Raw genomic sequence first — 12,899 nt, forward strand, 5'->3', positions numbered from 1 at the left:
CTGCAGCACTTGCTCGCGATCGCTGTCGCTCAGTTCGCGTCTCTTGGTCGGGGTCGTAGTCGGCATGGTCGATCCAAATGCGATATGAGCAAAACATGTATGCTGGTAATTTAGCGTGAGCTAGTGACCAGTCAATTAGCCACTGCGACCTCAAAATGAACCGCTGTGTTGAAATGGAGACATAGTTCGAACCACACCAGCGGACCGCAACTAATCCAAAGAAAAATGACAAAATTTCAATAACCTCGACGTGTCAACAATTTTGAGACGGAGTAGTACTTGCAATAGTGGCCACAAATATGCTTTTCACGCGCACGTGCGACGGATCGGATAAATCAGGGCGGAAAGTGACAATTATCAGCGATAATTTTTAGAGATATTGATATCGCCACCACCCGACTGATAATATTAGTGTCACTGATAGTCCAACATTCCCTCTACTACCGAGCTCCGCCAAATCCATCATTTAGGCAAACCAGGGTCGTTAAACCCTAAATACACGGTCACCATTTTCAAATATTGGGCGTAAAAAAATAAAAACGTGCAGGCTCTCCCAATAATTTTTGCTTAGGGATTGTCTACGTCGAGGCCGTGGCAATACTGAAGACCTTCTTGCTGTTTCACAATAAAAGGTCGATGCATTGCAATACCTGATAATTATTATTGAGATTAGTGCTAGACATCCCGCGTATCGATAAAATAGCTGTTCATATGAGGGAAATGCAAGCTTGTTACCCACAATAGCGTTTTACGCGTCAATCGTCTGCTTTCTTAATCCTATACTGAGAATGTACGAGAAATTTTAGAAACCCCTCGAGCTGAAAGCGTCTAATTCAGTTATTATCAATACCACCCTAATTAGAAAATATTGATAAGGTTCATACAATACCTTATTGTTCCCCTACAATTATAACCCTTTCAAATTGACATTACATTTTTGGAGAGCATGTACCCCTACAGCTCATAAAAAAAGCTTACTAGCTAGCATCTCTGATGAACGCACTTTGCTATTATTGAACCATCAAATCTCCCTCAACTAGTCTTGTTGTGGAGGGAAGTGTGAGTTTCCTGTGATCATTTGCAATCAGAGGAATATATTACGACTACAGTCTTACAATTACATTATTTATTTGTAATCATTCTTTTTTGTAACTATTCTTTTTAATCTCTTTTCTCATGCCCCCTCCCCTCACCCACCCCCTGCTCCAGATCATCTTGATTCAGATAGCCAAATCCCGTATTGCATCCATCCAGGCTGCTGAGCCAGTCAGGGAAATCTGGAGCTAATTTGCAGAGGTCTGGAACAGCAACAAGTACCCAATGACGCATTAACATATATAATAAGTATTGACATTAAAGTTACCTAAAAGCATGGGCAACATAATACGCTTTTTGTAGAAACTAAAACAAACTAAACGTCTACCGACGGCACCTGGTTTCTTCCATCACTCCTAGCATCCTCGCCATCGCCTGGAAAAGCAAAAGTAATCCGAACGCTAATTTAGTACCAAATCAAGCGAGTGTTAGGTAGTGAGTTGGTCTTACCTCAAGTTTCTTTCGGCTCTTCAACAGTCGTTTCAGCCTCCAAGCTTCTTGGATCTGTAGGTTCATCATAACGCGCAACGTCGCGTTCTCTTTTTCCGATTTATGACGTTGCTCTAGTTGTCGCTTAGCGATCTGCTTCCACAGCTTTACGCGATGTCGGTCGGTGAATAATGTCCGAGCATCGAGAGCTTCTTGACGACGCGCCGCATCCAGCTGCTGCAGTTGAACCGTTAATGTCTTGAGCTCGCCTCGCAGTGCTTCAATCTTCGCTTTGGAGGAAATTCTCTTGGAGCTTTTTGGTTTCTCGAGCTTGGGTGTGGAGGGGCCTTTCGCCACGTGTGTGTTGACGGATTCGAGCGAATCATCGGGATCTGAGCTGTAATGGGCTTCGGTCTCTGGTACGTCGGTGTGCATGGCAGCCAACTCATTCGTTAGTTTGGGGAGCTCACCCCACAGCTCGTCGGACACGCAGGTCTCGAGTAGATCCGATGTGTCAAGGTCGCAGTTAACCACCGGAAACTCAACGTCGGTGTCCGGGATTTCAAGAGAATGGGCGCAGTTCAAGGCGCTCAACATCTTGTTCGTTGCAGTCGATGCAAGTTGTGGTACTTCTCCAAAGGTCAACGCTCGTTTGGTCCGTACCGCGGGGCACAGGATGAAGCCACACTCTTCTGGCGGGGTGCAAAAGTGTTTATGAAGCCATGTAGGTACATGTATCTTGGTTTTAAAATGACTGTACACGACCACTACATGTAGTACTGGATTTTCATTTCGCCTGGCCGTGCTACTATATGCGCAAATCTCGTTCGATGGTCAGCTTTGGACGTACCGGTACAGCACTGCACAGCTGTACAGTAATTGGTAGATTCCGGACCGGAATCCGGAAACCTGTCAAATCTGCAATAGAGCCACACTGATGACACATAAAAAACCTCGTGCCAGTCAACTTCGACTTATTCATTCCGGACGGGAGTGTAAAGAGCTAAATTTCGTACATATATGAAATGTGTAAATCCCCTCCACTTGTTCTCTCTCATTCGGTGTTCTGCGGACTCAGCGAGCGCGGCAGACAGTGGACGGCAGGCAGCTCGGCGATGGACAGAGCGCGCGCGTGCGCAAGCCCGACGAGAACTGGCGCTGCAGACGACACTCGACTCCCCGAGGTAGGTCTCCCCCCGTATCCACGCCCCCGTAGCTCAGTGGAAGAGCGGGAGACTACGTCTCCAGGCCGCTGGTTCGACCCCAGCCGGGGGCAATCTTGCTGTGTGATGTGTGATGGGTGCTATGTGTTGTTGTGTGCTGTGTGCTTTGTGCTGTGTGTCGCTGTGCTGTGCTGCTGTATGTTGTGTGCAATGGCCTGCTGTGCTGTGTGCTGTGCTGCTGTGCTGCTGTGTGTATGTGTTGTACTAGGTGTATGCTAAGCCAAGTCTGATTCCCCCCACTGGTGTGACGCTGGCGTACAAGCATCGGTCACTGCACCACTGTTTTTCAAGGAAGGAACTGAGCGCCGAGCGTGCGGTACGCGTCGGGATGTGACGTTCGCAGCTGCCGCCAGCAGAGCGAGCTCCAACACTAGGTGCTTCCAGGCTTGGTACGCGGTGGAGTCGTTTCGTGACGGCTCAGCAGGTACTTCAAACGATGCCTGGTAGAGAACCATCATGACGTTTACAGCTGCCTTTGCCTCAGCTCGCTTATTCTGCTCTCGTTCTCCTTTGACTGTTTGCCAGATATGGTCGACATACCAAGTCAAGAGGCAGCCCAGCCCGCCAGCGTTGTCGCGGTTGCTTGGGCTGGCGCAGCGGCGAACAGCGGCGCTTCGACTGACCCGCCAGCTAGGGCCTCGACTTGCACTGGGTTTGCCGGTTCCAAGGATGGCGTGCGCGCAAGCAGCGCTGCGTGTGCGTCTTCTAGCCGACCAAGTCTATCGCTGATCGCAGTAAGCTGACCCAGCATGCACCCGAGGACGGATGCAAGCTGCGTATCGTTGCTTGATGCTGCTCTGCTAACATGTGCTTGGTTCACTGTACGCCAGCGAGACTTCAAGGCTCGCCCCACTCGCAGCACTTCACGACGGACACAGCGGATCCCAGACGAGCGTTTGTCGATGTGAGACCACGCTCCAACTCGTACAGGTATCTTGCAACGTGTGCCTGTGACTTAACACTGTTCTGTGTAGCTTCCAGGACTTCGCTCAGGTGCATTAGCAGCGCAGCAAACGTGGCGTCAACGACGGCTCCGGCTACGTTGAAGCGCGGGTCAGGGAGGCCGATGACATGTCGGAACAGCTCGTCTCGCAGCGTGACAAGCTGCCCATACTCAGCTCTGGGCAGTCTATCCTGCAGATCGCGAATTGACGGGGTCACTACTGGTACGTCGGGCGCCTCGTAACCTGCTAACACCTTGCCCACACTCTGATCTTCTTTTGTTGTCGTGCCTATACAGGCAAATGCTTTGGTCAGCGATTCCAAGAGCCACGCACCACGCGTGGAGATCCACTGTATTGCAAGCTTCGGCGATGCATTGGCATACGCCGCAGCGCCACGCCGCAAAGAGTGGCTTGTCATGTTGGGCGTGATTACTTGCAAGGTGGTAGGCTGCATTTCCTTTAAAGCATCTCGAATAACCTCTGTGATATAGCTTGCGACGTTGGGTCTCTTTCGTTCACGTTTTAGCGGTGGTTGGGTTGTAGTTTCTGTCGTATGCTCCAGGCTTTCCCAATACAAGACCGCTTCTTCTTGCGTGTAGGTCTGTCCTCCAGGGAGATCGGACTCAGCATACCGCGGCACCAACGGGAACAGGTACTCCGAGGGTTCATCACAGCAAACGAAGAGCAAGCCAAATGCGTGGAGCATGCATTGCTGCCAGCGCTCAGGGGACTTGAAGATTGACACGCCTTGCACAACGGACGTCTTGATGCGCGCTATGTGAAGAAAGAGTTCCCCAGAGGCAGATAGTGAGAGCTGCTGCTTACGAGCAAAGCAGGTGTTGATCGCTCGGCCGAAAGCGTGTCACATCATGTTTAGGAGAGCAGCATCGTGAATAGACTTGAGCCCGGTAGCCACCTCTGCATTCACGACTATATGTAATGGGCCTACTTTGGCCCACTACTTTAGCTTACACGTGTGCGCGTGTATGTGAGGAAGCGTAGCCTAGTTTAAATTAGAGTTAATTATACTCGAGTATAGATTAATCTAAATAAACGATCCAAATAATATTTTTGGGTTAAAATGAGAACTGCTATTTTTGTTTTATGTTCCTGACTTCCTCTAAATGTAATATTCTAAGATAGGAATCTGCCAACAGCTGGTTGGCAGAATTCCAATGCTGTGCATGTCGCTCATTGGCTAAGAGATGCTGCTCTCAGCCAATAGGAATCCTAAGTCTCTATGGACCACCCGTCGTGGTGGTCGTAAATGTATGTAGCCTTTGGTGTGTCTACACCAAGGTCGAGAAAGTCTTTCGAACCTCTAACAGACGTCGTGTCTGTTAAAGAGTTACAAGTGACTGTAGCCACTTGTGCGTGTAACCCTGTTACACCATCCCCCCCCTCAAGGTTAGACGCGCCGAGTCATGGCACGTCAATCAGGAAATTGACCATTCGTCAATTCTTCACGTTGGGAGAAAGAAAACTCGAGCTCATTCCGCAATGAGCTCGCCTCAGAAGAAGACCGACGCTGCAGCAGAGGGGAAGTCCTCCGCCGGGATAGAGACTCTCTCTATCCCCGAGTACCGCGAGCGTCTCAAAGCAAAGCGAGACGCTCTTGCTACCAAGGCTGCGGCGGGGACAACTCAACCAGAGATTGTCCTCGAAGGTTCTTCTGTAGTCAACGACGCCGTTGACTTCGAAGACGACGACGTGGAGATGGAAGAGGGCCAGGCCTCTTCTAGCAAGCGCAAGGAGTCTATCGACAGCGATAGTCTCGACCCGCATGCCGGGTCGAGACGCCCTCGTGAAGGAGACGACTCGGATGCTTCGAGCTCGAAGCGTTCGCGCGGCGAGAGCGACACTCCGCTCTCTGCTGCTGGGGCTTTAAGCTCCCCGCGTGAGGTGGCGCCTTCAAGCTCTCCGCGCGCTACCTTAGCAGCGCGCGATCCGTGGATGCCGTCTGCGTCAGAGATCGCAGACCGTGTGTGCAACACTGTGCCTCCAAACGAAATCCCGCTGTACGTATGCAGCGGTATCCACGACGATGCTGTTGCGGAGGAGCAGCACTTTGATCCGTTAACGAATCAAAGGCGCGATTATTACATCGGGCTCTTCCACGAGCTCCGATACTTCTCCAGCAAGAAGATTTCTTCTCGCAGCAGAGTGCCTGAATGGCAGGCACTTTGTCAAAGTTGGAACGCTTTTGTTGGGAACTTCAACAAGAAGCCGGCTGCTTACCGCGAGCGGGTTAAGCAAGCCCGTGAACGCTTCGAGACATTCTCGACGCGCGGGCGGCTGGAGCAGCTCCACAGATCCTCTGTGGACGCTGGTATTCCATGTGCTGTGCCCGAAGGCCAACAGTGCACGTTGTGTCTTCCGGGTGCGGCGCGCTTGAGCGACCGCGACCTAAACGGGTACACGACGATTCGTGTACCTGCGAGTCTCAAGGATCTCCGTGCCAAGTTCTTGGCACATGAGGAACGCGACGATCGTGGGACCTCGGGCGCTGTAGGTGACCACAGCGCTCGCACTACCTTCGCGTCGGCAGAGCGTGGTGAGCTTCGTACGCCCTCACCATTTCCGGAACGTCCTGCAGCAGGACGTCCCGTGGCTCCCATGTATCTTGGTGGGGCGGAAACCCTCTCCAACGAATACGATAACGAACCGGCTGCCGGTTCGTTTTCGGGATACTGTGGTTCACAATACGCTCAACAATCCAGCGTGTTGAGCCACGGGCGTCACGGATCGGAGGCGGCGGTGGTGGTAACACGCCCCGGGTATGGTCAACCTGGGGTTGACCTTGGCCCGACGCTCGAGGAGCGAGTCGCCGCTGTGGAACAGCATCAGAGCCGGGAGTTCGACGCTCTGAAGCAGGAGGTGGCGATCCTGAGGACTCAAGTCGCTCAGGCCTCGCAGACCGCGTCGGACATCTCTGTCGACGTGGGAGGTCGCGTCGCACGCTTGGCCCAGCGCGTTCACGCGCTGGAGCGGAGGTTCGCTCCCACTGGGGCTTCCGCTTCGGGCCAGCCGAGCTAGGTGGCTCGTGCTGCCGGTATGGCTTCAGCCGCCCGACGTAAAAGGTCGGATGGAGGCGCATGCTAGATGGAATATCTAGCGTGTAGGCGTTGCCATGCCGTGCCAACACCGTGAACGGCCCGATGAAGCGCGGAGCGAGCTTGCTCGCCCCGAAGTCAGAAACTGCATCTTTAGGCAGGTTTTGAGTTGCTAACAAAACCAATGAACCCTTCTTGAATTCACTAGTGTTGCCCCTACCAACATTGTCTGCGTTCAGCTTCTGTCGGTCGACAGAAGCTGCGATAGCGTCTTGGACAAACCGAATGACGGCTTGTCTGCGCTGCACGAAGTGATTGCGTCGAGCTGAACTCGTTCAGCTCGTTTCTAGCAGTAGGCCCGGCCTCTGCGTTCGTCTTCGCGGTGTCTGTGCCCTGCACAGACCCGTTCTTCTTCTTCTTCTTGCTCTTGTCAGCGTCTGTGCCCTGCACAGACGCGTGCTTCTTCTTCTTCTTGCGCGTAGTCGCGGCTGACACTGTGCAAGTGTCAGCGGCATTCTGCGGCTGCTGCGTTGCAGTCGTAGATCCTTCCCCACTTAAGGAAGGAGCCACCATCCCGAGTAGACTCGGGAGACGTGGGTGCCTGATGGCATTCACGTAGAACGGTGTATGCCCGGTCGAGGCATGCACCGAGTTGTTGATGGCGAACTCCGCCATCGGCAGACACTCGCTCCTGTGTTGGAACGAGTGAGCGTAGCTCTTAAGCACGTCTACGAGCACGCGGTTCACGCGCTCGGTCTGCCCGTCCGTCTGCTGATGATCCGAAGTTGACATCGAAAGTTGACTCCCAAGAAGTGTAAACACTTCTTGCCAAAGGTGTGCAGTGAAGCGCGGGTCTCGATCCGACACAATGTCGATCGGCATGCCATGGTGTTTGAACACCATGTCAACGAACAGACGCGCCGTCTGTTTCGCAGTCACTTCAGCGGGTACCGCAGCAAGATGTACCATCTTGCTGAAGCGGTCAACAAAGACCACAATGCCCGTGTTCCCCTGGCTGTCCGGGGGAAGACCGAACACGAAGTCCAAAGACATAGACTGCCAACACTCCGACGGAGTCGGCAGTGACTGCAAGGGAGCCTGCGCGAAAGGCGCAGGCTTCACACGTTGACAAACCTCGCAAGCACGGACGTACTTGCGCACCCATTTATACTGGTGGGCCCAGTAGAAGTCTCGCGTGAGAAGAAGGTATGTCTTCTCACGGCCCGGATGCCCCGCAGTCGGTGCATCGTGATACTCATACATGATCCTGAGTCGCAGGTCATGGTCATTGGGCACGACAACGCGGTCCGCGTTGTCGTCGACTGCACTGTAGAGTAATAAGCCGTCGTGCACCCGATAACGATGTGCACGAGCACGAAGATGCTTCGGCAGCTTCTGACGAGCTTTGTCAGAAGGCGCTGAGCCATAGGCCAGCAAGAGCTTCGCGTCCGCGTCGTGCGCGTATGCGACCTTCACGTCGTCCAACAGTGACGATGTTGGGGTGCTCGATCGCATGGCGTCAATGGCATTGACGTCGGCATCAGTCGTGGCGTAGTCAGGTCGACGCGAGAGCGCGTCGGCCACCACATTGAGTTTTCCGGGTTTGTACTCAACCCGGAAGTCATACTCTGCGAAGAATGAGAGCCATCTCGCCATCCGTTGCGAGATGTGCGGCGACTTCACAGCCGTCCGCAGCGACGCGTGGTCCGTATAGACCACGAACGGTTTGCTTCCGAGTAGATACACTCGGAACTTCCCGAGTGCGTACTTCATGGCAAGGAGTTCCTTGTCATGTACCGGTTAGTTGCGCTCAGCTGGCTTCAGCTGACGCGATTGGTAGTAGACGACACGATCACGGCCCTCGTGATCGTGCTGCATCAACGCACATCCGATTGCGAAGTCGGATGCGTCACACACAACGTGGAATGGGCGATCTTGGTCGGCCACCGCCAAGATCGGCGCCTCAGTCAAGCCCCGCTTGACTGCATCGAAGGCCTGCTGACATTCAGCAGTCCAAACCCACTCGATGTCCTTCTTCAGGAGCTGGGACAGCGGGCGTATCATGCCCGCATAGACCTTCACGTACTTGCACAAATACGTGGCCAAGCCAAGGAACTGCCGCAGTTCCTTGACATTCGACGGTGTCGGCCACTCATTGATCACTCTGACCTTCTCAGGGTCAGGGCGGACACCGTTCTTCCCGACGAGACACCCGAGCACGGGTATCTCGCTCGCCGCGAAGATACACTTCTTCAGGTTTGCGTAGAGCTTGTGCTTGCGCATGAGCGCAAGCAGCTTTCGGAGATGCACCTTGTGCATCTCAACATCGCTCATTCCGTCCGCAGCCCGGCTGTGGACGAACACATCGTCGAAGTAGCTCGGTGCGAAGTCGCGCACCAAGCGCAACAAGTGCGTCACGCACCTGTTGAAGGTCGCAGGGGCGTTCTTCAGACCCTGCGGCATCACTAGCCACTCCCAGAGCATGCCGCTCGGCGTGCTCACAGCCGTGAGAGGGATATCGCTCTCACGCATTAGGATCTGATAGAACCCATCGCGCAGATCAAGAGCACTGTAAATAGTGCTCCTGGTCATCGAATCGATGATGACATCTTTTCGCGGTATCGGTGTCTGCGCCGGTATCGTCGCATCGTTCAGCTTGTTGTACGCATGAACGATCCGCCAGCCGCCCTGTGGCTTCTTGATACAGAACGTCGGAGCACTGTGCGGGGATTTCGATTCCCGCACTTGTCCAGCTTTGCGACGACTCTCAAAGAAGTCGTCGATCGCCTTGACCTTCTCTCGCGGCAGTGGCCACTGCCGCGTGACACAATACTTCGTCCCCGGCACGAGATCAATCTCGTGCTGGATGCCCTTGTCCTGCGGAAGTTCCGCACGGATCTCTTCCGGAAGTACGTCCGCGTACTCCCGTAAGATTTCGTAGTAGGGACTCGTCTTCAACGAGTCCCAGCTCCGCTCTTCAAAGCGCTCCTTCTTCGTCTTCGCACTGAGAGTGTCCTCGCTCTCAGTGGTGCTCTCCATGAAGAACTGCCTCAGTTCTTCATTCTCGCTCTTCGTTCTCTCGGCGTCCGAGAGAATGCATATTTGCTCGATGCGTCCATCGTGCAAGTCACGCGCGAAGCGCTTCCAGCTCATGACTGGAAGCGAAGTCAACTCCAACGCTTGCGTCGGAGGATTAGCGAGGGTCGTCTCCCTGTACCGGAACCCGGCACAGGTACGCGTCAAGACGTTCAACGTCTCGACGTCCGGCTTTTCAGCCTCCGTCTGTCCGGCAGACATTTCTTGTAGCGCCTCGGCCCCAGGCCGAGACTTGCGCAGCGACCTTCGCATGCGCCGTCTTCTTGCTTTGCGGAGCCCGGCTCCGCTTGGATCTTGACCTCGTCCAGGCCCAGCCGTAGACGGGTGTTCTTCTTCAGTACCGCCGGCGGGTTCATCCCGCGGGCGAGCGACTTCAAGCCCGGCTTGATCGCCCGGCGCTTCGTCGTGCAGCCCGGCTGCACGACAGCATGCAAGTTTTTCCGGTGCGGAACGTTTGCAACCGTCCGCACCGCCTGCAGCGTCGGCTCCCAGAGCCGACTCGCCATCTTCACCTCGACGCCATCTTCACCTCGACGCCTGTTATTGGCGGAGCCCTCTATTACGGAGAGTGCGTCGGCTCCCTGAGCCGACGAATCGAATTCACCCAAGCCATCGACTCCCTGAGTCGACGGCGTTTCGTCACCTTGGCTCTTATTATTGGCCAAAACTGATCCAATCAGATTCGCGTCAGCCTCCACGGCTGAGGCGTGTGACTCGCCTGCGTCATCCGTGCCCCTTGTGGTCCGAGACTCTTCCTGATTCGCTGAAAAGCGGGTGTCGATCTCCGAGATCAACACATTTTCTCCTTCAGCCGTCGGCGGCGACGCCGACGCTAGCTGCTCTTGCGCGCATGTTCGCGCGCGCCCAGGGCGCTCCGGGACAGCGGCATTTGGCGCTGTCTCGAGTGGGGAGTCGCGCGCACCTGTCGGTGCGTACGTAGCGGCAACAGGGCCATCGCTCACTGTTCCGCTGTCGCGACCGAAGCGCACGAGAGTGCGCTTCTCCCAATCGATGATCGGATCATGCCGTGCAAGCCACGGCATGCCCAATACAATGTCAAAATTATCGTCCAGATCCAGGACGATAAAGGCCTCGACAAACTCTTGATCTTCATACGTGAAGCGCACGCGTACCATGCGCTTCTCGGTCTTCACGACGGCACCCGTTGCCAGTCGTACTTCCAACATACTTCGAGGTATCTTTAAATCCTCGAAGTCAAGCCTTGATAGACTTCGCAGTCGAACAAAGTTCTTCGACGCGCCAGAATCTACCAAAGCACGAAGAGAGCTGCTTGCTCTCATCGAGTTCACGTTCAGGATGACAAGGTCAGGCTTGTCATCTTGGTTCTTGCAGCGAGAATGAATCTCACTGGGGGCTGCAGTCCTCAGTGTCGCGTGTCCAAGGTCGACACGCGGAACTGCATTACCAGTAGGGCGCCCCACGCCTACTGGCGTCCAGCGTTTTTTGTTTGGTTGCGACGGTGCCCGGCACCGCCGCGATAGCCACCCTGCTGGTGCACGGGGGCCGTGCACTCCCGAGCAAAGTGACCGACTCTACCACAACGTAGCATCGCACATTGTTTCCCTGCGACTGCTGGGGTCCAGCATTTGCAGCACTCGAGAGGTCCAGAACCCATGCCCGTCCTCACTACCGGGCGTGGCTGTGGCCTCGGCACATGTGCATGCAGCTTAGCCTGCCGCAGGCTAAACTCCTCCTGCATTACAAGAGTAATTGTAGCTTCGAGAGTACTCGGGTACTCACGGAAGAGATAGGTCTTCACAGGCCCATCTCTCAGCCCCTTCATGAACGTGACGACCTTGGTCGCCTCGTCGATCGGATTGGTCAGGATGTTCGAGACCAAGTACCGTGCTCTTTGAGCCTAAGTATGGACATCATGCTTGCCCTGCTGAAGGTCGAGGAACTCCGCCCTCGACCGGAACTCGTTTTGCGGTGGCTCAAATGCTTGTCTGAGCTCTTCCTTGAAACCCTCGTACGCTAAAGCACGTAGGATCCGAGAGTCGGCGTCCATACGCCCAACGTCTTGCACGTCCGCCAAGACATGACATGGCGAACGCAACCATCGACAACGGGTCGACGATACGTCGAGCCGCAATGGCAGTGTCGAGTTCGACAAGCCAACGGAGGAGAGGGTTGCCCTCTCTTCCAACGTAATTGCTCACGCTGAGCTTCAGCGATTGCGCGCGCGGTGTCGTCGGGGACGACACCGTGGTAGACGAAGCAGCATCACGCTGCTCCCTCATGATGAATCCCAGAGCAACACCATGTTGCTCTGTCGGCGTTAGCGTACGCAGCCTCGTAGCTACAGCCGCCTCACCAATGACTGTTGACAGTCGCTGGAGAGCTTCCCACTCTGGGTCCGACAGGTGGGGACAGTCAGCGCGTGCAACGTGAGTTGCAGGCGTAGTGGAGCTTTCCATAGACACCTCCGTATTCATGGGAAAGTTCTCAGCTCCGCGTTCGTGCGGTGACGTACGAACTCAGGTAGTCGGTCGTTGGACGGACTACAAAGTGCTACCAGGTGTAGTGGGCCTACCTTGGCTCACTACTACGGCTTACACGTATGCGCACGTGTATGAGGAAGCGTAGGTTTCTTTTAGTTGAGTTAAGTATACGAGAATACTTTAATCGAGATAAAGACTCCAAGTAGCGGATTTTGGTAAAAGATGAGAACTGCTATTTTTGTTTTATGTTCCTGACTTCCTCTGAATGTAATATTCTAAGATAGGAATCTGCCAACGGCTGGTTGGCAGAATTCCAATGCTGTGCATGTCGCTCATTGGCTAAGAGATGCTGCTCTCAGCCAATAGGAATCCTAAGCCTCTATGGACCACCCGTCGTGGTGGTCGTAAATGTATGTAGCCTTTGGTGTGTCTACACCAAGGTCGAGAAAGTCTTTCGAACCTCTAACAGACGTCGTGTCTGTTAGAGTTACAAGTGACTGTAGCCACTTGTGCGTGTAACCCTGTTACACTAAGTGCTCAACTAATACACACAAATCGTTGACAGTACATCCTGGTGCATCGTTGGTCTGGACATTG

At 54.1% G+C, this 12,899-nt stretch overlaps 2 protein-coding genes and 1 non-coding gene across 3 annotated transcripts; 1 reads left to right on the forward strand and 2 right to left on the reverse strand.

Annotated features, from left to right (window-relative positions):
* Positions 1-1,512: 1,512 nt before the first annotated feature.
* Positions 1,513-2,121, reverse strand: PHYSODRAFT_298413 (hypothetical protein; the record flags this gene model as incomplete). The annotated part of the gene is made up of 1 exon (XM_009524613.1): positions 1,513-2,121. The coding sequence occupies one exon, from the start codon at positions 2,119-2,121 to the stop codon at positions 1,513-1,515; it is 609 nt and encodes a 202-aa protein (XP_009522908.1).
* A 609-nt stretch (positions 2,122-2,730) lies between these two features.
* PHYSODRAFT_t672 lies at positions 2,731-2,800 on the forward strand. Its single transcript has one exon. It is a non-coding gene; the product is annotated as a tRNA-Val (tRNA).
* Positions 2,801-4,019: 1,219 nt separating this feature from the next.
* On the reverse strand, positions 4,020-4,412 carry PHYSODRAFT_419719 (hypothetical protein; the record flags this gene model as incomplete). The annotated part of the gene is made up of 1 exon (XM_009524614.1): positions 4,020-4,412. A coding segment is annotated over one exon (393 nt), but the record flags the coding sequence as incomplete, so codon positions are not given.
* Positions 4,413-12,899: the final 8,487 nt, after the last annotated feature.

This window comes from Phytophthora sojae (genome assembly GCF_000149755.1).
Source record: "Phytophthora sojae unplaced genomic scaffold PHYSOscaffold_3, whole genome shotgun sequence".
NCBI lineage: Eukaryota > Oomycota > Peronosporomycetes > Peronosporales > Peronosporaceae > Phytophthora > Phytophthora sojae.